The 21,759-nt window shown below is 34.7% G+C and overlaps 1 protein-coding gene across 1 annotated transcript; it reads right to left on the reverse strand.

Annotated features, from left to right (window-relative positions):
- Positions 1 to 5,502: 5,502 nt before the first annotated feature.
- On the reverse strand, positions 5,503 to 15,848 carry LOC138317197 (NADH-ubiquinone oxidoreductase 49 kDa subunit-like). The gene is made up of 14 exons (XM_069258750.1): positions 15,692 to 15,848; positions 14,881 to 14,983; positions 14,342 to 14,360; positions 13,834 to 13,943; positions 13,277 to 13,478; positions 12,834 to 12,946; positions 12,442 to 12,516; positions 11,805 to 11,968; positions 11,243 to 11,362; positions 9,911 to 10,040; positions 9,675 to 9,770; positions 6,379 to 6,462; positions 5,994 to 6,051; positions 5,503 to 5,753 (listed from the first exon to the last, which is right to left on the reverse strand). Exons 1-14 carry the CDS (start codon positions 15,778 to 15,780, stop codon positions 5,716 to 5,718), a joined length of 1,401 nt encoding a protein of 466 aa, XP_069114851.1. The 5' UTR covers positions 15,781 to 15,848; the 3' UTR covers positions 5,503 to 5,715.
- Between the last annotated feature and the right edge of the window lie 5,911 nt (positions 15,849 to 21,759).

The following is a 21,759-nucleotide window of genomic DNA, read 5'->3' on the forward strand; positions in this document are numbered from 1 at the left end:
ACACACATGCAAGACACAACATCTATGGGACGTTAACTATTCAAACAAACAAACAAAGATTTGTTATTATTTTCAATAACTCAAACAAGAAAAAAATCCCCGAGAGTATCAGTAAATCTAATGAGGTTATAATATAGTAAAACAGAGTCAACTTTGTCAAAAATATTAAAGCAATTGATCAACATGTTATATATAAAAGATGCTCCACCGCTGACAAACCGTATTTTGTCACTATCAACGACATGAGCAAACGATTAAGTATTTTTCTTCAGTTAAAAAAGTTACTTACTTCACACCATTACTACCATTTAAAAATTTGAGCTCCTAATTTTACATTAAGTTAAAAATATAAAAAAAATAATTAATTGCATCCCGAAAAAATTCCGTGTCACTATATCCTATATGGAATGAAATACTGATTGCGCATGCACCAAAGGCAAAATGAATTATTTTATTATATTTTTTGTGTTAATTAGACATATATATACACGATTAAACACCAATTATTATTCAAATGGTGAATGCCATTTATGCTCTGTCGGCGGTGGAGCATCTTTAAACCTTTGTAAAAGGTTTCAAGAAAACAAAATTGACTTACATGGTATTGTTATAGAGTTGTCTGTCGACTTCCATCACATGTTCTAATTTGGATGGAGTATCGATCGTGATCAACCGACCGTGACGTTCCTCACAAGCAGACTTAGTATCTGTCATAATCATCCTACTCGAAGTGACGAAGAAAGGCGATTCTAAAGCACACCCTAAGACAAAGACAACAAGCATATTCAATACAAAAGTAAAGCTACCACGGAGATGTTTTTTCTCATTTATACACCGCCCATTAGTTAACTTTTAAGTAGAATTGCACTTGCTGAATACCTATACTAAAGGGCAGTTGTTTGCTTTTACAGTAATTTGGTAGTTATATTATACTTACTTCAATGAAACATATTTCCGAAAACTCCTACCGAATACAATAACAGACCGGACCATCTGGTCGAATTACCCGGTTGATACCCAAACCAAGGTAGGAGTCATCTGAACACTGAGTGTAAAACCCTCAGGATCCTTCAACTCTAAGAGAAACTTCGCAAACATCTTTGTACAAAAAAACTCACCTTTGCTCAGCAAAACAGACAGTACCAAAAAGTCCGTAAGTCCCCATTGCATATTGGCTGTTTCTTGTTTGTAACTAACTTGGATAATCATCTCCAGCTATACATGTTAGGCCGTTAGAATATTTCGTCGGTACGATTGACCGAGGATCAACTTAACAGGAGGTATCCGGATTACTGCATCATCTCAGCTTCGGTGTAGAAACTTGTATCTTTGATCAAAACCCTGACCATTAAAAAACTGAAAACTTGATCTTCTATTAACCTCGAAACAAATTAAATTTGAATCTCACTGTCTTTTATCGGTACATATTGTAGTCTATTCCACACGACGATAGCCCAGAACTTATTGCACATCATCTGTGAAAATACTGTTTAAACTTTCACTGTAGACGTTTGTCAAACATGAATTATTTATAAATGTAGCGTCTACATTCTTTACAAATCAGGCGGAACCTACATCTATACATATTATGTTGAATGGATTAGTAACTTCCAATTAACAGCTAGGGAATGAAATGGATGAAGTGTGTGTGTGTGTGTGAAGTGTGTGTGTTTTTGGAATCTTTGTAACAGTGGAGCTCTTGTCCTTTTTATAGTGCTATCACACTGAAACCTGCTGCCATAGAAACATATCCCAATCCGTCACATTAAATCAGTTGTCCAAATCCCTTTATGCCGATGCTAATTTTATAAGCAGGAACCATGCCTTCCTCACAGGAGCGAGCGCTCAACTCGTCGCCAAAAGTGATACCTAGCTCAGCGGATCTGTGTACAAATACATAAGAATTGTGCAATTTCGGTTAAAAGCATGAAACTTGGCATACTTCTAGATTAATATGTTATAGGTTAACAAGGATTAGGAGCCACTTAGAATTATGTCTATTTATAGCCGAATGCGTCATTCAAGCTGGCCGCCATGCGGATTTTCGCTATAATAGAAAAATTCACGTAGGTTTGTCAAAGGACTAGATATGGTAAAGACTCTTTTTGGCCCCTTATTCTACCAAATTTCAAATGAAGTATTTAGAAATTAAGTTTCTGCGTTTGAAATATTGAATACGCCCCTGATAAAAACTTAATAACATTTTTGTTGACAGAAAGTATGATTTTGCTATCTAGCCATGGTAACTTTTCATAAAGTATGCATTTGCAAATTTGGTCAATTTTGGCATATTTTTGGTAGTTTTTTTTAAAAGCACAAGGGCACAACCTACAACAAACTTCATATTTTAAAGGAATTAGCAGATATGAAGAATACATCATTTTGAGAAAAATAAAGTTTGTTCTAGAATGCACTCTATGTTAACTAGATGAAAAACTGCATAAAATGGGCTAATTTTGAGGAAATGTTGACATTTTGCAAAATTTATGTATAATAAAAATGGTTGCCATGGCAACTACAACTGCTATATTACCTAAAAGCACTATCAAATATGTCAGGTATGTAGCTAATATTTGAAATGCAAGATGCAAATCTTAAAATAACAGACTTTGAAAAATAACGGATTTGGGGGCCACAAAAGACCTTTACCATACCTAGTCCTTTCAGTAAAATTTTTAAAATCCTCCAAAACGAATGCTAAAATGATCTTTTTTAGATTCTCTTCGTGATTTATTGTTTCCCACATGGTGCAGTGACTGTCCACAACATACACAACATAACACAAAAAGTTTACAGTGGCCTTCTCAATCCAAACGTTAAGATGTCACCCCTGTTTATTCAGCACTTACTGAAAAACATTCTTTCGTTTAAACGAACTACAACATCTACCTGTTCAAACAGACTTGAAGCGCCTAGATGATGGTTATGGTATATTATTGGTCACTTTACTAAACCGTACACCAAAGTAGCATAAATCGTGTCATGTGAAATTCAACACCACGAAGTGTAAGCGGGCAGATGAAAAGAAGAATTACTTCAATATTATTGATATTGAAACTGGACCTACTGTTACACAGAAAATAAGTTTACAGCAACAGCACCAATGACATGTTTCTTTTGTAATGAGGCAATTTCAGAATCTGATCCGCTTCCGAAAGCTTCTACATTTGATAGCCGCGTACGCATTTTTGCCATTGAATTGCAAGAAAAAAACTCAAAAAAAACAAATTGAGTATAGGAGATTTTGTCGACCAAGAAACATCCTTGTGTTATTATACAAAACTTCGTCTTCACTCAACAAGCCCAACCAGCCGGAGGCCAGGACTGACGAAGATGTTGCTCCAGTTTTCAAGTTGGCTGACCTTGCCATCCTTGACAGAGCAGCACTAGCATATATTCTCAGAAGCAAATGTAAGAACATTCAAGAACTATGCACAAAAATGTCTTCCTGGCCTACTTTTTGAGTCAGCTACCACAAACTAGTTAGTTTTCGAACAGTATTTCGATTACAGCCTCAAGGGTTAGACGAGGAGAAAACGTGGCAATGGTGTGAGGAGGAGAGTGGGTGCTTTGGTGAACCTACCTGGAAATGAGCAGGACTTCCTGAGAATAGATGCAAACAAGACGGAACTGGCCTCGTTCGTTGCATGTCACATTTCAACGACCGAGACTGACAAAGAGCTAATAACCACACATGGTTTTGGCGTCATCTGTACCAGGAACTGAACTCGCTCTCGCCCTGCACTCTCGATGAAGCCGACACAAGGATGATCGTCTATATGAGAGATGCTGAGATGCTGTTAACGAAGGGTATGAGAAATTCTTCATCGGAACAGTTGACACAGATGTTGTTGCCTTAGCTGAATAGCAGTTGTTACCAAAACTCAGCATCAGCGAAATACGGGTGGCAATCAGAACATAAAAGAGTTATCGATACAATACTGATCATGATTCATGATATGATATTAATGTCTCTGCTATTGGCCCGCGGAAGTCATTAGCCCTTCCATTATTCCATGTCTCCACCGGATGTGACGCTGTATCAGCATTAAATACACGAGGTACGAAAACTTGGGATACATGGAAGATATTTGGAAAAGCAACACGAACATTTCCAAGAATAATAAAGGAAGATGGCTGTCCTGTCTTTGACGATGATAAATGTTTTATTCAATATAGATGCAAAATTTCTCGAGATTTTATCATAAAATTGTAAATACCCAGAGGTCCTATGGGTCTTAATGTCCAACGATCAACAACTGTTAATATAATATATAGTAGAACTGAAATACAGCGCTTTTTTGTTGATATAGCCGCTGTCCTGTTGGCATTTATACTCCCATAATTACAAAAACTGAATAAAGTTCAATGTATATATCTATATTTTTAGGTCATCTGACCCGAAATTGTCATTATGCACCGTCCATTTTTCCATTTTTTCATTTAAACGACTTCTCAAGAACCGAAAGGCCCAGAGTACTCATATTAGGCCTGTGACATGCTGGGATGAAGTGCTACCAAGTTTGTTCAAATGAATGACGTTGACCTCCATTCAAGGTCACAGGGGGTCAAATAGGCTAAAATCGTTTAACGACTTCTTGTCAAAAACCAAAAGGCCCAGGGTATTCATATTGGGCCTGCGGCATGCTGGGATGAAGGCCTACAACTTTTGTTCAAATAAATGACTTTGACCTTCGTTCAAGGTCACAGGGACTAAAATATGTTACAATTGTTTAACATACAACTTACTTTGTACGTAAATACTTAAGCTTACCTATACTACTTTTTAAAAATTCTTTGATTGGTAATAAAATTCTACTTTTGTTCCCCTTTGTAGTACAGAGAGATCAGGGAGAACTTGACTTTCACGCACCAGTGGTTTTTATAGGAATAGATTGGTTTGTACAGACTACAGTATTAATTCTTAATGAAGTTTTATCAGTTTATTGGGCTTAGCACCTTGATCACAGGTACGGAACATAGAAATCACTCTACCATGAAATCAATTTTGAACTCAAAGTATTGATGATCTAGAATTCCTATGGATACAGATCATTTTGCTCTGTATGTAGGAAGCCAAATCAATACCATCTACTTAATATAGCCATAGAAATAACGATATATGGATAGCTGTTGTTTTTATACATGATATTATTTTATATTCTTAACAAAGTTTTCTTTTTTTTTTAATTTTCATTTATAAGATGTACAACTCAAAACAATGCTTGGTTTTTTCATATCAGTTTCATTTAATTGTATTCAACTACAGAAACAGATGCATATTCAACCAATATGTAGTTTTATATTGTAACACTTTTATCACATAATACCATAGCTACTGTCCATTTTATAACAGGAGATTTTCATCCACTTCTGTCCATGCTGGACCTATCTGGGTTTTTTTTTTTGACATCAACAGGCTGGACCGTGTTGTTCTACAGCTGCAGTATCCTATCAACATTTTCTTCCACAATCTGGTCATGTTTTAATTGGTGGTTCTTAAATTACTATTACTTTCCGACACTTCTGATGATTTAGTTTGCTTATATATTATCACAGTTGTAATAAGCAGCTGTTAGTACAACCTTCTCTCCCCTCTGAAATAGTGGCATGCACAATCATTCTTTTATGTGGATTGGTCCACTATACATCACAGGGTAGAGAGGTGAATAAAGTTAACACAAATCCATACACACAAGTCTTTGTTAACAGTCTTTATCTGTCCACCTCCCCAAACACTATGTCCATTGTACCTGCAAAATAACAAGTTATATAATAACAGATTTTTAAGTAAACTTTTTAGTTTATATTCACTTTCTGAAGTAAAACGGCTTCCAGATATCTTAATAATGTTGGAAAAGGCAAAGTATGACCTCATAATTTGTTTATCAAGACTGAAAAATACCAATTTCAAATAAATTATGGTTTACCTGAAAAATATAACCAGATAAATCTGAAATATATAACCTGGTGATTCAAAATTGTTAACTTACCAATAATAGCGACAATATCAGCCAACATGTGCCTTTTACCGACAGCATCCAGGCCCGCCTACAGAAAAAGTCAAATTTTAGGAAGTGCATATAAATACATGAGAACATCAAAATATTAATCATAATTAACCGTAAATAAAGCACATACCTACAAGTGTTTATTACAGTTCCACACTATTCAGAGCTGAAAGCCATAGATGTCAGTCGCATCAATTTGGTACATCAATTTGGTACAACAACATCTACCATGTAGTCTGACATGTTTGGATTTTCCTAATATGTCATTACCCATATAAAAGATACGTTTTGAATATGAAAATTAATTATTTCCCAACCTAATTCATTTTGAAAGTAATATCGAAATAGTTTCAAAATGCATACGTACCAAATGTGCAAATCCTGGAGCACGAATTTTACATCGATATGGCTTGTTAGTACCATCAGATACCAGGTATACCCCAAACTCGCCCTAGAAAAGACAAACAGATGTGTTCAAAATTGTTGGTCTTACCTACAGAACACAGATATACTTGATTTAATATCTTAGTCTGCAATGGTAGCCTGTCTATAGTGACTACGATGGTCATTATAGACAGGTTTTAACAGGTGAAACAGTTCTGTAGGACATGTGTGTAACTCCTGTTTAGCCATGTAGGTAGATCATTCTAGGAGATATGATGATTTTACCTTAGGGGCCTCTATAGCTGTGTAGGTAGAACATTCTAGGAGATATGATGATTTTACCTTAGGGGCCTCTATAGCTGTGTAGGTAGATCATTCTAGGAGATATGATGATTTTACCTTAGGGGCCTCTATAGCCGTGTAGGTAGATCATTCTAGGAGATATGATGATTTTACCTTAGGGGCCTCTATAGCTGTGTAGGTAGATCATTCTAGGAGATATGATGATTTTACCTTAGGGGCCTCTATAGCTGTGTAGGTAGATCATTCTAGGAGATATGATGATTTTACCTTAGGGGCCTCTATAGCTTACGTGTAGGTAAGATCATTCTAGGAGATATGATGATTTTACCTTAGGGGCCTCTATAGCCTGTGTAGGTAGAATCATTCTAGGAGATATGATGATTTTACCTTAGGGGCCTCTATAGCCGTGTAGGTAGATCATTCTAGGAGATATAATGATTTTACCTTAGGGGCCTCTATAGCCGTGTAGGTAGAACATTCTAGGAGATATGATGATTTTACCTTAGGGGCCTCTATAGCTGTGTAGGTAGATCATTCTAGGAGATATGATGATTTTACCTTAGGGGCCTCTATAGCTGTGTAGGTAGATCATTCTAGGAGATATGATGATTTTACCTTAGGGGCCTCTATTGCTGTGTAGGTAGAACATTCTAGGAGATATGATGATTTTACCTTCGGGGGCCTCTATAGCCTCTATAGCTGTGTAGGTAGATCATTCTAGGAGATATGATGATTTTACCTTAGGGGCCTCTATAGCTGTGTAGGTAGATCATTCTAGGAGATATGATGATTTTACCTTAGGGGCCTCTATAGCTGTGTAGGTAGATCATTCTAGGAGATATGATGATTTTACCTTAGGGGCCTCTATAGCTGTGTAGGTAGATCATTCTAGGAGATATGATGATGATTTTACCTTAGGGGCCTCTATAGCTGTGTAGGTAGAGCATTCTAGGAGATATGATGATTTTTACCTTAGGGGCCTCTATAGCCGTGTAGGTAGCATTCTAGGAGATATGATGATTTTACCTTAGGGGCCTCTATAGCCGTGTAGGTAGATTCATTCTAGGAGATATGATGATTTTACCTTAGGGGCCTCTATAGCTGTGTAGGTAGATCATTCTAGGAGATATGATGATTTTACCTTAGGGGCCTCTATAGCTGTGTAGGTAGATCATTCTAGGAGATATGATGATTTTACCTTAGGGGCCTCTATAGCTGTGTAGGTAGATCATTCTAGGAGATATGATGATTTTACCTTAGGGGCCTCTATAGCTGTGTAGGTAGATCATTCTAGGAGATATGATGATTTTACCTTAGGGGCCTCTATAGCCGTGTAGGTAGAGCATTCTAGGAGATATGATGATTTTACCTTAGGGGCCTCTATAGCCGTGTAGGTAGATCATTCTAGGAGATATGATGATTTTACCTTAGGGGCCTCTATAGCTGTGTAGGTAGATCATTCTAGGAGATATGATGATTTTACCTTAGGGGCCTCTATAGCTGTGTAGGTAGATCATTCTAGGAGATATGATGATTTTACCTTAGGGGCCTCTATAGCCGTGTAGGTAGATCATTCTAGGAGATATGATGATTTTTACTTAGGGCCTCTATAGCCGTGTAGGTAGATCATTCTAGGAGATATGATGATTTTACTTTAGGGGCCTCTATAGCCGTGTAGGTAGATCATTCTAGGAGATATGATGATTTTACCTTAGGGGCCTCTATAGCTGTGTAGGTAGAACATTCTAGGAGATATGATGATTTTACCTTAGGGGCCTCTATAGCCATGTAGGTAGATCATTCTAGGAGATATGATGATTTTTACCTTAGGGGCCTCTATAGCCTGTGTAGGTAGATCATTCTAGGAGATATGATGATTTTACCTTAGGGGCCTCTATAGCTGTGTAGGTAGATCATTCAAGGAGATATGATGATTTTAACCTTAGGGGCCTCTATAGCCGTGTAGGTAGATCATTCTAGGAGATATGATGATTTTTACCTTAGGGGCCTCTATAGCCGTGTAGGTAGATCATTCTAGGAGATATGATGATTTTACCTTAGGGGCCTCTATAGCCTGTAGGTAGATCATTCTAGGAGATATGATGATTTTTACCTTAGGGGCCTCTATAGCTGTGTAGGTTAGATCATTCTAGGAGATATGATGATGATTTACCTTAGGGGCCTCTATAGCTGTGTAGGTAGAGCATTCTAGGAGATATGATGATTTTACCTTAGGGGCCTCTATAGCGTGTAGGTAGATCATTCTAGGAGATATGATGATTTTACTTAGGGGCCTCTATAGCCTGTAGGTAGATCATTCTAGGAGATATGATGATTTTACCTTAGGGGCCTCTATAGCTGTGTAGGTAGAGCATTCTAGGAGATATGATGATTTTACCTTAGGGGCCTCTATAGCTGTGTAGGTAGATCATTCTAGGAGATATGATGATTTTACCTTAGGGGCCTCTATAGCCGTGTAGGTAGATCATTCTAGGAGATATGATGATTTTACCTTAGGGGCCTCTATAGCTGTGTAGGTAGATCATTCTAGGAGATATGATGATTTAACCTTAGGGGCCTCTATAGCCGTGTAGGTAGATCATTCTAGGAGATATGATGATTTAACTTTAGGGGCCTCTATAGCCGTGTAGGTAGATCATTCTAGGAGATATGATGATTTTACTTAGGGGCCTCTATAGCCTGTGTAGGTAGATCATTCTAGGAGATATGATGATTTTACCTTAGGGGCCTCTATAGCTGTGTAGGTAGATCATTCTAGGAGATATGATGATTTTACCTTAGGGGCCTCTATAGCCATGTAGGTTTTCTTAGATCATTCTAGGAGATATGAATGATTTTACCTTAGGGGCCTCTAATAGCCGTGTAGGTAGATCATTCAAGGAGATATGATGATTTTACCTTAGGGGCCTCTATAGCTGTGTAGGTAGATAATTCAAGGAGATATGATGATTTTACCTTAGGGGCCTCTATAGCTGTGTAGGTAGATCCTGGTGGTACCCTCATTCCTTCGGAGTACAGCTTAAAATGGTGGATTAGGGCTTCCATAGATGACTGAAGTTACAAAACAAAATATCGATTATTACAAACATTCACAAGACACAGAATAGTTTCCATCACAAATTATCAATTTCTACCAGAGAATGAACATGGCAATGAGCAGTCAAATTCGCACTTATAAGATGTATGTTTACCTTCATTTCAGCTCTACTGGGTGGCACAATCTTGTTGTCGTCCACTTTGATTTCCCCTGCAGGCATCTGGTTCATACACTGTAGAATAATTCTCAGACTCTGTCGCATTTCCTCCATTCGGATCAGATATCTAAAGAAGATGACAAAACGTATTACAGATCTACTATCGGTTTACCTGCTACATAACTCTACCTATTTCCATGTTCCTGCTCCATACTCTATCTATTTCCATGTTCTGTCAGCTTCAGTAGTTGATCCCTCTCACATCTACATAACTTCTCCTAAAGATTCTCTGGGGTGCTGGGGAAGGTCTCAGCCTCGGAGATGTAACGATATAGACATTCATATTGTCAATATATAACAGCCCCCGTCCCCCACCCCCACCCACACTTCCTGTAACTGCATAGTAGGACAGCGGAGAATATTCAGCCACCCTTGTGTGAAAGCTACATGTTCTATATGGTGACTATACATCAAAACACTGTTGAACATTACAATCTATTTTCTTGTTTTTAACTTTTCTGTTAATTTCCTATTACAAACAAAAATATTTGTGTGGTACAGGAATCTGGCGGACAAGGAGACCGCTTTCCACAGTCATGAGTGATAACTGCACTATAAGTCTTAGCAGTAGAAATGTGTCATTACAGACTCTAGACTATATTTGGCCAAACAACAGAACCCAATTTCTTCCTTACATGGGAAAACACTTACAGTTATTTCCATATGTATAGACTGAGATAATACTGTTATTTCCTGTGTATTGCCTGCAGGCAAGTCTGCCTTACATTTTGTTACGTCAGAATACCAGAGAAAACTAATACCCAATCTTATATGCGTGGGTTAAACATTGATAGAATGCAATCTTTCAATTTTACAGAAAACAGCAGGGCAATAGCTTTTCAGAGTTATCTTTTCTTAATAACATAAAAAAAATTTAAATGAGTGGATTTTCTTACATCTATGTCTACTTAAAAACAAAGCATATACCTATATCATTGGAAAGTTTGCATGTCTTTGAATATACCTATACTCATATTGTATCACCATATTTATCATTATAACAGACTTGCATGTTATTCGGAGTGCAGACTACACATGTACACTGAAGTTTATATTGATGTATAACCTGTGCCAATCTGCCAGTGTGGGTTATCTGGAATTTATTTCACTATAAATATCTAAATTTGCTTCCTGCAGGCTATACCTTGATGCATATAACACGCATGAAGTTACAGCAACTGTTGCATGCATGACTTCTGAATTAAAGTCCAAATTCAACAGAACAGTTTATTCTTCAATCATTATATTACTTTAACATTCAAAACGCACCTGTCATAGCAATCTCCCTTAACACCAATGGGAACATCAAACTCGACTAAGTCATAAGCATCGTATGGCTGTGTCTTCCTTAGATCCCAGTGGATACCAGAGCCACGCAACATCACACCACTGAAAGATAAAATTTACCATAGGCATAACACAGACAAGCCATGTGCATAACAGCAAAATGTAAAGGGAAGTAATTCATGAAGCTATTGAGAAATACAGAAAATGAAATATAATGTATATCTAAACAATATACGGACTTACAATGCCAATGGAACACACTTACAAATTTTGTGTTATGTCTACTTTCAAAGTAAGAAAAATATTTCAACTTTATAATAAACATTATAAAATATTGGTGACCCTAACTATTAATAGGACTTAAATATAATAATAATTGAAAAATATTAACGATTTAGTTCTATTAAAACTGGAACCAAGCCACAGACTTGTTATTTATAAATACACAACCTAAAGCAAATGCTTGGTGAAGACACTTTAAATCTTTTTATCTATGCTTACACACATTAACAAAATTTAGCAAATGAGAAGTGTTGTATATTACCTGAAGCCAAAGTTGAGAGCGTCCTCTGCTGATACAATGCCAACGTCTATAGTTCTTTGTTTCCAGATTCTGTTTAGCGTCAGCAGTTCTTCTACTTCATCCAAACGCTGGTTAAACTTCTCAACAAACTCATATATGTCATCTAATAGTCCAAGGGGCAGATCCTGTCAAATGATAATAGATCAGCTTATCAAAATAAAAATGTTAACAAATATCTACCAATTTAGAATTTTATTAAAACCTGGAAAAATTTCTTTTTCTAATGGAAAGCTCATTCACCCCCGAAGACACATTTTTAGACTCTCCGAGATCAAGGACTAGAAGAGTCCATTAAGAAATTTCAGGGATGAATGAGTTATAGGTTTCAGCATGAACGTCGTTTGAATCCTACCCCTAATGTCAGATCTTGTAGAGGTGCTGCTGATATCATCATATTCAAGGTTAAGTAATATTGAACATAATAGTTTTCGGAAACAAATCTTAAACACAAAACTTAAACGTCAAATGACATATATGTTGATGCTGCTTGTTTTAATTTGGATCAGTCAATCAGATATGTACACATCTCAATGACTAATCTACTGAGAATAAATCAAACAAAGCAGAAGATATTTTTATCATCACGAAGTTATAGTACCTGTGATACACCTCCAGGTCGAATGTAGGCTGCATGCATTCTGGCTCCCGAGACTCTCTCATAGAACTCCATCATCTGAAACAGGTATTGGAAAGTCAGGTATGATAAATACTGTAAATTTCTGTGAATTTTTCATGTAAAGTTCAAAGAACTATATTTGGCTAATAATAAAGTCTAGATATTCCATGGAACTACTCCTTATTAAAAGATTATGTTTTACAGCCGGTGATGTTTGTCTGTAAAATTTATAAATGTTAAAAATTATATCATATAATGTCCAACTGGATGTTAAACTTTCAATATTCCCTTTAAAGTTACCATTCATTCAATTCTGAATCAATTACATTTGTTTCCAAAGTATGATGCAACGTAAATGTACATAAAAAAAACACCTTTTCTCTCTCTTCAAACAGCCAGAAGAAGGGTGTCATAGCCCCTACGTCCAAAGCGTGTGTACCAACTCCCATTATGTGGTTCAGGATACGGGTAATTTCAGCAAACATTGCTTTAATGAGAATACAACATCATTTTAAGCAAACTCTTACAATTGTCATATTAATTCAAAACTCACATTATTTATCACAAATACCCTGAATCTTATTCCAAGTCATTTAATAATGCTGTTCTCTTTGGTTATATGAAGAATTTGTGATATTAATAAATTATTTGTTATTTCTCTTTCTCACCAAACCATATAATATTATGTAAATAAAAGCTGTAGATGGTGATTTTTTCCATAACTTTAAACATTCTTTTCAACTACAGAGAAGTTAATATTGAATAAGTGTAAACTTATTCAGCTTTATTGGTACATAGAATGACCAAAAACACTTACTACGTATATATTTAGCTCGTAACGGAATCTCAATGTTGAGAAGTTTTTCCACAGCCAGTGAATAGCACTGTTCGTTGCACATCATTGAAACATAGTCGAGTCGATCAAAGTATGGTAATGCCTGAAGGTAAGTCTTGTATTCTATCAGTTTTTCTGTGCCTCTGTGCAGCAGGCCGATGTGCGGATCTGCTCGTCCTACCGTCTACAATACAAAATACAACAATTACAACCTACTGTCTACAACAATACACTAAATACAACAATTCATAAAATACAACAACACACAAAATATGAACAGTAAACAAAATACAACCATTACAACTAACTGTCTATGGGTCTCAGATGGCCATCCATAACACAATTTGTGCTATGTATGAAGACCACTGTACATGTATATATATATACGTAGTTAAAAATGCCCCTTTCAATTTGATAAATGAGAAAAACATGATGGGGAATAATAATTAGTATATTATAATCATGAACTTGTTGTAAGCGTGGTTTTTTTATAAAAATGTTGTCTTGTACATGTATATCTATAATCACTGCTATCTCACCTCGCCATCCATACTCAGCAAAAGTCGCAACACCCCATGAGCGGCCGGGTGCTGAGGTCCAAAGTTGATCTCCATCCCCTTAATACCCTTCTCCATGTACACAGTAGAAGCTTTAAACAAACAAGTTTTATTGTAAACAACCATTTCATATTTGTTTTCTGTCAGCAACATTTTTTTTAAAAGATGACAAGTATTCTCAATTGTAAAAAGAGCGGGTCGGTGTGTTTTGTGCATAATGTTACATATATGGTCTCTGCCACACAGCTGACAGAAACATGCTTTTTGGCTCAGTCGGTAGAGCCATAGTTTTCCACACCGGAGACTCAGATTCGATTCCTGGTCCGGGCTCTCGACAGGAATCATATTGGGTATTTTCCCTGTTCTTCTACATTACCATCTGTAAACAAACTTTAACCAAAAACAATGTATTTCATGATTTACATTATATACCGCCATTTATTTCTTATTTTAAGACAAACTGATCTGATTCATTTATTTTTTTCAATACACTGCATGTGATGTATAACCTGCCGGATAAATCACAATTTCACAATTACATTTGTCACATTTGACATGTTAAGTTTATGAAATAATTTTGTGCCTTCTGTGACATAATTCTCCAAAAAGATAAACATAGATACATGTAACTAACAAAAACTAATTTTGAAATTTTTTTTTTTTTTCTAAAACAACTTATACTATTCCAAGACTTATGATACTTAATTTTAATGTATTAGGTATATGGAAGTGGTAAAGAAAATATAAAAAGTCTTCTAAACAGATGATGGTGTCAATGAGCTACAATTGGTGCTTATTACAGCCTAATGGAGTAAAGTTATGCTTACGGTAGATATTTAAAATGGTCGTTATATATGTTAAATTTATAATTGGAGACCTACAAGAAAGTAAAGAAAATTGTGCCGGGAGTGATTTTTCTGAGGCAGTGCTCCATTACCACACATAGAACACCATTACGTGCCCAGCTGAAAGGTATAGTAGGCCGGGTACCTGTATTCCAATTCGTTCTTAATAAAACCATATACTTACAGAAGTCAGGAGCCTTCCCATTTTTTGGTCAGTTCCTGAATAGAATCCTATTGGGGATTTGAACTCCTCCAGCATTTCACTCCCCGGCACCCATTTACCATTCCTAGTCAAATGAATAATGTACCACTTTGTCAAAAAAGAGTCTTAAATCACAGGAGTTTGACATTCTGTCAATAATAATTTATATATATAAATATGTATATAAAAAAAAATACCCCTATATACAATATAAAAACACAGGTTTTTATATAGAGTATATAGGGGTATTTTTTTATATGTTCATACTAAGCCTATATATTTTTGATACCGATTATTGACAGAACGTCAAACTCCTGTGCTTAAATATAAAACAAAATTGTAAAGCAGGTGAAAGTGCATTACAGTAGCAATAGATCAGTCATTTTGATCGATGTTTAACAAAAAAAAACAATCATTGTTAATTTCAAATAGGATGTTTCAGTCCCTTGTGGTTGTGGATATTTCCTTAAATCTAATAACAAATATAGAGAGCTTCAGTACAAATAGAATTACGATTCAGTATAAATAATCGACTTTCACGTAATACATGGACCTGTGCATTCATTATGGCTACCTTAAGTTCATGCTTCGTTTATGACACATCTTTATAACAAAGAATTATTTGAGAGCTTTTAAAAAGACCTGTTTCTTTTAATAAATAGACAAATAGGTTGCAGTGTGTTCAACATGTTCAAGGGCAATGGGAAATCGAGGCAGACAACGTTCAAAACATTACAGCTCGCTAAGCAGAAACACATGGACACAGATCATTTGTGTTTTGAAAGTGCTTTACCTGACAGATACTGCAGCAGGAGTAGTTTTCAGCACAGACCGGCGAATTAAAGCCGCCGTTGAGTTTCGTAACAAACCTAAAGCAGCCATTTTGACCGCCGGAAGTAGATGGCTTCTAAATTTAAGGTGCGTTCGAACTGAAATTTACTAAGGGAGATAACTTCTCTCTGATGGAGATTGTACTATAAGGATGTTTCAGTCTCGTTTCGACAAAGATCAAAGAAGTTATGAGATTTTCAAATACAATTGATTAATATCTGTAGCAAGTTGCCAGTTGCAAATTTTGTCAAAAAATTACAGCTCAACTTTAGCAGATTTTTTTATACGGGGAAATGGCCCATTTGGCGGCCTTTTTGAAATTGTGTCATTTTTCGCTTTGAGTAGAGTCAGAAACATATAAACATGTATATATGGTTTTTGGTAAAGTTTTACCATATTTTTACTGAAATTTTTTTACTTAAAATCCATCACGCACCAGCATTTTTAGCTGTATCGAGCTAATTTTTGCTGTAAATCTTTACTTGGTTCGTGATAATTTAATACGTGAAATGATTCACTTTTTTCACTTTATTTTTACATTTAATGGTAATTTGAGCACTTTCATTTTTTACTCTAAAATACTGAAAAATAACAAATATTCAAGTGGGGCAAAAAAGTAAGCACACGGACCCCCCCCCCCCCCCCCCCCCCCCCCCCCCCCATTTTTCTGCCTGATTTTGAAAGAACAACCCTTTCCCTATTTTCTATAAAGGGTTAGATTTTGCAAAAATGGCTAAAATGGTGCATATTGTAGCTCAAAATTAAGGGGTAGGGGTAACATATGTTGTTATTATGAGAAAAAATATTATTCTTATTAATCAAAAATGGTATATTTTAAAAGAAGACTACTGGAAAATAAATTCTACAAACATTAATACATATCAAACACCTCATTAGGAAATTATGGCTTTAATCTCTTGTGTATATGGTCAAAACGGCAAAATTCCCATAAAATCCAATATTTTGTCAACTAGGTATCTTTGAGTGACAATAGCTCAAAAACGAGCACACGGACATGTTTTTTCTTCCATTTTCTTTTATGATACGAACTCCTATTTCCAAAAATCTATATGAGAAAAAAAGTTTAATACAGGAAAATTTTGACTTCTCAGAGGAGCTACATCCTTAAAGTTAGATGTGTCTGACTGTCTGACCAGGCTCGTAATACGTACATGTACTTTTATATCTGGCCAGGCGCAAAGGCTGAAGGACATTTTATGTGTATTGGCATTTCGTAAATTAGAGATGCCCCACAGCCAGCGAATAGTAATTTTTTCTCTATCAAAATCAGGAGCAGGCGAATTAGAATTTTTCTTCAGTTACAAAAGTTACTGCCGTTCAAGGTGTTTGTCGTAATGGGGCTTATATCGTCTTAATGGCGGCACTTTCTATAGATGTGTAGGATGATTGCGAAAGGAAAATTATCGCTCTTTCCAACGGTAGTAATTAACCGTTTTTATGACGATGTACTAGAAATGTGGGTTTTTTTTTTATCTAGACCTCTAAAACGTCTTAAATGATCTTAGGGCACTCTGGTGGGTCCATGATTATAGAATGAAAAATATCCCAACTCCACTTTGTAAATGAAGACGTAACTTCATGGTGTTCTGTTAAATAGTTATACGTTAATTTTGAACAGAGATGCAGAGATATATGTATAAAAATATTAATATTTAGAAAAATCGATTTTTGTTGCTATGTATTAAAGTTCCATTCTGGTGGTATGTTTTTTTTTCTTCTTTCAAACACGGATACATGTACATAATGTACCAAGGTGTAATCAAAGTTCCCTTCCCGTATGGTCTGTTTCCTTCGTTGGTGGGTGGATCGATCGGTGGTCCCCAGCTAGTATGGATACACATACAAAATGTACATATATACCAGCAATTCTTTTCATTGATTAATATATATAAGTGTAAACACATGTTTCTGAATCCATTTCATGTTATATCTATTTGATTGTTTTTGTATTGTATGAATTATAATGAATGAATAAAATAAAGTTTACATTAATTGTTTCCTTGTGAGTCCCCTCTTTGTTGTAGCATGATCATAAGTGTTTATAAGTCGACGGTGAACTGGAGAGAGGGTGTCTTATGAGTTGAAAAATGCAGTCATATGTTTCTATAGACTATTTTGAAAATATCATCTTATTTATCATCACTGCTGTTAAATATTCTACAATACTTTTGTTATCAACATTTTTTTTACAAAAGGTTGTGCTAAGGTTAGACACGAATTAAATTATATTCTGAATACACTTACAATACTAAAAGTGTCCAGAAAAGCAGTAACGGCAGAGATTTAAAATTAAATCTCTGGTGACGGGAATCCAGCTGATTTTCAGTATATATTTGAATTTTTGGAGTCATTCTCAGAAAAGTTCCAAATTGCTGTCTTCTCTATATATTGTTTTTATAGAAATATTTTAACATGGAATTTTAACAACAGAATTATGTTGATTTCTTTTTCAATTCAAAATAGGTCAATGACAGGAAATAGGCTTGTAACAGGAGAAATGACCCAAATTCATACTTCAATAAAATGCCGTCAAGTGTGATCAAATGTTAAGAAAGTATTTGTTTTGTAGGTTATCATCAAATATTTTTAAAAGTTAATTTTAATAGGTTTTCAAAAAAATATTTTAATAAAGTTTTAACAAAAAGTTCACCTGTCCTTGGAAGAATATGTCTGTTGTGCTACCACAATCATTTGGTTAAAATGATGCATCACTAGGAATGCTATTTTGAATCAATTATATAATAAAAATGAAAAGTATCTGCATGCAATGAAAGTACAAGGATGTTGACTGGTAAGATATATTATTTGCCAGCTGATTACAGAGTATTTAAGTAATATAATTTGATATGAACTATTATTTTTGACATAGCATCAAATGAAATGAACAGTTATTAATTCCATTGATATATTTTAAAACAAGATATCATAGTATTTAAGTATGGTAACACCATGGACATTTGACCTTGACATGTGATCTTTTGGTCGTCATAGTAACTAATTGGGAGCTTATCAGGAATTACAAATATTATTTTTGATATCTACAATGATCATTCTTTAAGTTTCTGAACCAAAGTTATCTATTTATTGAGGTAATTTTTTCAATTTTCTTTACGTTTGATTTGGAAAATTTCTGAGAATGACTCATATCAAAAGCTGTCCTAGAAATTTTATTTTGTTTCCTGGATTGTTTGCACTGTTGCAGGAAAAGTTGCTTTGGAGGGTGTTCGGCAGGGAATAGCATTGCATCCACATTGTTTGAACCCTAGCTGATTACGCCCCTATGTAAAGACTTATAATTAGTTTAACCAGATATTTAGATGGTTTTAGGTGTACGGAGATGTTTGGAATGCATGCGTTTCACAATCAGTCCTTCTTTTGTCAGTAGTGGTTCTTTGGCCAGTAACAGTTTCTAAATGTTGAATGTTGAGCTGCAGGACAAACCTTAGGATCAAACTAAGGAAAAATATCAAGTCGTAAATGTTAAAAGTCGATTGTCGAGCTACACAACATGAAAAAATATATTCCGCATCAGTTTGGCCAGTAAAAACGCATCATACTAAAAGGTTTTGATTTTGAATGTCAAACGTACAGATAACCTAAATCCACACAAGCTAACCGGTTGAATATATATATAAACAAAGCAATTCTAAATTTACATTTGTATATTATAAATAATAATTCAATAAATTATTACCATTACCAATAAGTAAGCAGGTCAGAAGCAAGCATTATCATAAGTGTCATAAAGTCTTCATAAAAAGCGTTATTAAATTAAATTGATATACTTCCTAGAGTGACACAACGTCACTACCACTTGGTATTAAGTAATAGGTCTATTTCAATAGTACTTTGCGTTGTTCACATCCCTTTACATGTACCTTCTCCAGTTCATGCATTGTTTCCATGCATATGTTTTTTTAGCGAAAACACGGTGCCATCCGACATTGTAAACATTGCTGATATAGATAAACAAATAATCTTGTTATTAAAAATTATTTATTCAAAATAAGCAGTCATTAAAACATATTAAACCATTAGATGCAATCAAAACAATGACGAATTTAAACAAATCACAAATATTTAGGGTTAAAATCTATCTACATGTACAGAGTACCACACATCTAGTTTGAAATCAGAAGAAAATGATAATGATATTAATGTAGTTACACATAATATCAAAGTGATGCATGTATGTTTACAAAACATTAATTTTTTGTTTGGATATAAATCCAATATTACTCCAACTCTTGTTAATGTTATTAAACGATTTCATAAAAAAAAAAACAAAAAAAAAAACTTACTTTTACTGTGCTTAAAAAGTTTGCAAAAAATGTGGTTTCTACTATTTTTGACATCATATTTAAAGATGCTCCACCACCGACAGATCATAAACGATGTTCATAATTTGAACAATAATTTGTGTTTAATCATGTGTATAAATGTATAATTAACACAAAAAGTAATGTGAAATAATTTATTTTGCCTTTGGAGCATGCGCAATCAGTAGTTCATTTCAATAGTACCTCAGAATTTTTTCGGGATGCAATTAATTATTTTTAATATTTTTACCTTGAAATATAAAATTAGAAACTAAAACTTTTCAAATGTGGTATGATGTAAAGTGAGTAACTTTTGTAACCAAAGAAAAATACTAAATTGTCTTCTCATTTTTTTGATAGAGAAAAAATACCATTTGTCAACGGTGGGGCATCTTCAAAAAAGATTTTTAAAGGCATTTAATAGTGGGATTTTTTTTTTTATCTGAACGAAATTTTACATTAAAATTCAAATACACCTTGATGTTAATCTAATGTGTCAACAAATACCCGATCTTTAGAATAATCAAATGTGATGTGTGCATGTATCATATAATAATGGGTAATGGAACAACACTTATAACCATCATTTTAATCACACACCTGTATGCTGAATTAGTTTAAATGACACTTATAACCATCATTTTAATCACACACCTGTATGCTGAACTAGTTTAAATGACACTTATAACCATCATTTTAATCACATACCTGTATGCTGAATTAGTTTAAATGGATTATCATTTTGATCACATACAGGTATGTTAATTTAGCCTATGGAATATCAATTTAATCACACAATATGCTGATTTAGCTGATGGACCATCATTTTTATTACACACATGTATAATCATTTAGCTAATAGACCATCTTTTTGATCACACACATGTATGCTGATTTAGCTGATGAACCATCATTTTGATCACATACATGTATGCTGATTTAGCTAATGAACCATCATTTTGATCACATACATGTATGCTGATTTAGCTGATGGACCATCATTTTGATAACACACATGTATGCTGATTTAGATAATGGACCATCATTTTGATCACATACATGTACATGTATGCTGATTTAGTTTAAAATTACCATCGTTTTGATCACATACATGTATACTGATTTAGCTAATGGACCATCATTTTGATCACACACATGTATGCTGATTTAGCTAATGGATTATCATTTTGATCACATACATGTATGCTGATTTAGTTTATAAACCATTATTTTGATCACATACATGTACATGTATGCTGATTTAGTTTAAATTTACCATCATTTTGATCACACACATGTATGCTGATTTAGCTTATGAACCATCATTTTGATCTGATATATTTATGCTGATTTAGTTTATAAACCATCATTTTGATCACATACATGTACATGTATGCTGATTTAGTTTAAATTTAACATCATTTTGATCACATATAGGTATGCTGATTTAGCTTATGGACTATCATTTTAATCACATACAATATCATGTATGTTGACCATCATTTTAATCACATACCGTAAAAACTTGTGTAATTTGCGCACTTTTTCTGTGCAAAAATAAAATTTGAAGTTCGGGGTGCGCAAATTATATTGATAGAGGAAATTTAAAATTTTTACGGGGAAAAAATCTGTCCATTCTGAGGGGCTGACGATCTATGAATGTTGAGATACCGCTCTGTGTATGGTAGCC

Source organism: Argopecten irradians, chromosome 3 (genome assembly GCF_041381155.1).
Source record: "Argopecten irradians isolate NY chromosome 3, Ai_NY, whole genome shotgun sequence".
Lineage (NCBI taxonomy): Eukaryota > Metazoa > Mollusca > Bivalvia > Pectinida > Pectinidae > Argopecten > Argopecten irradians.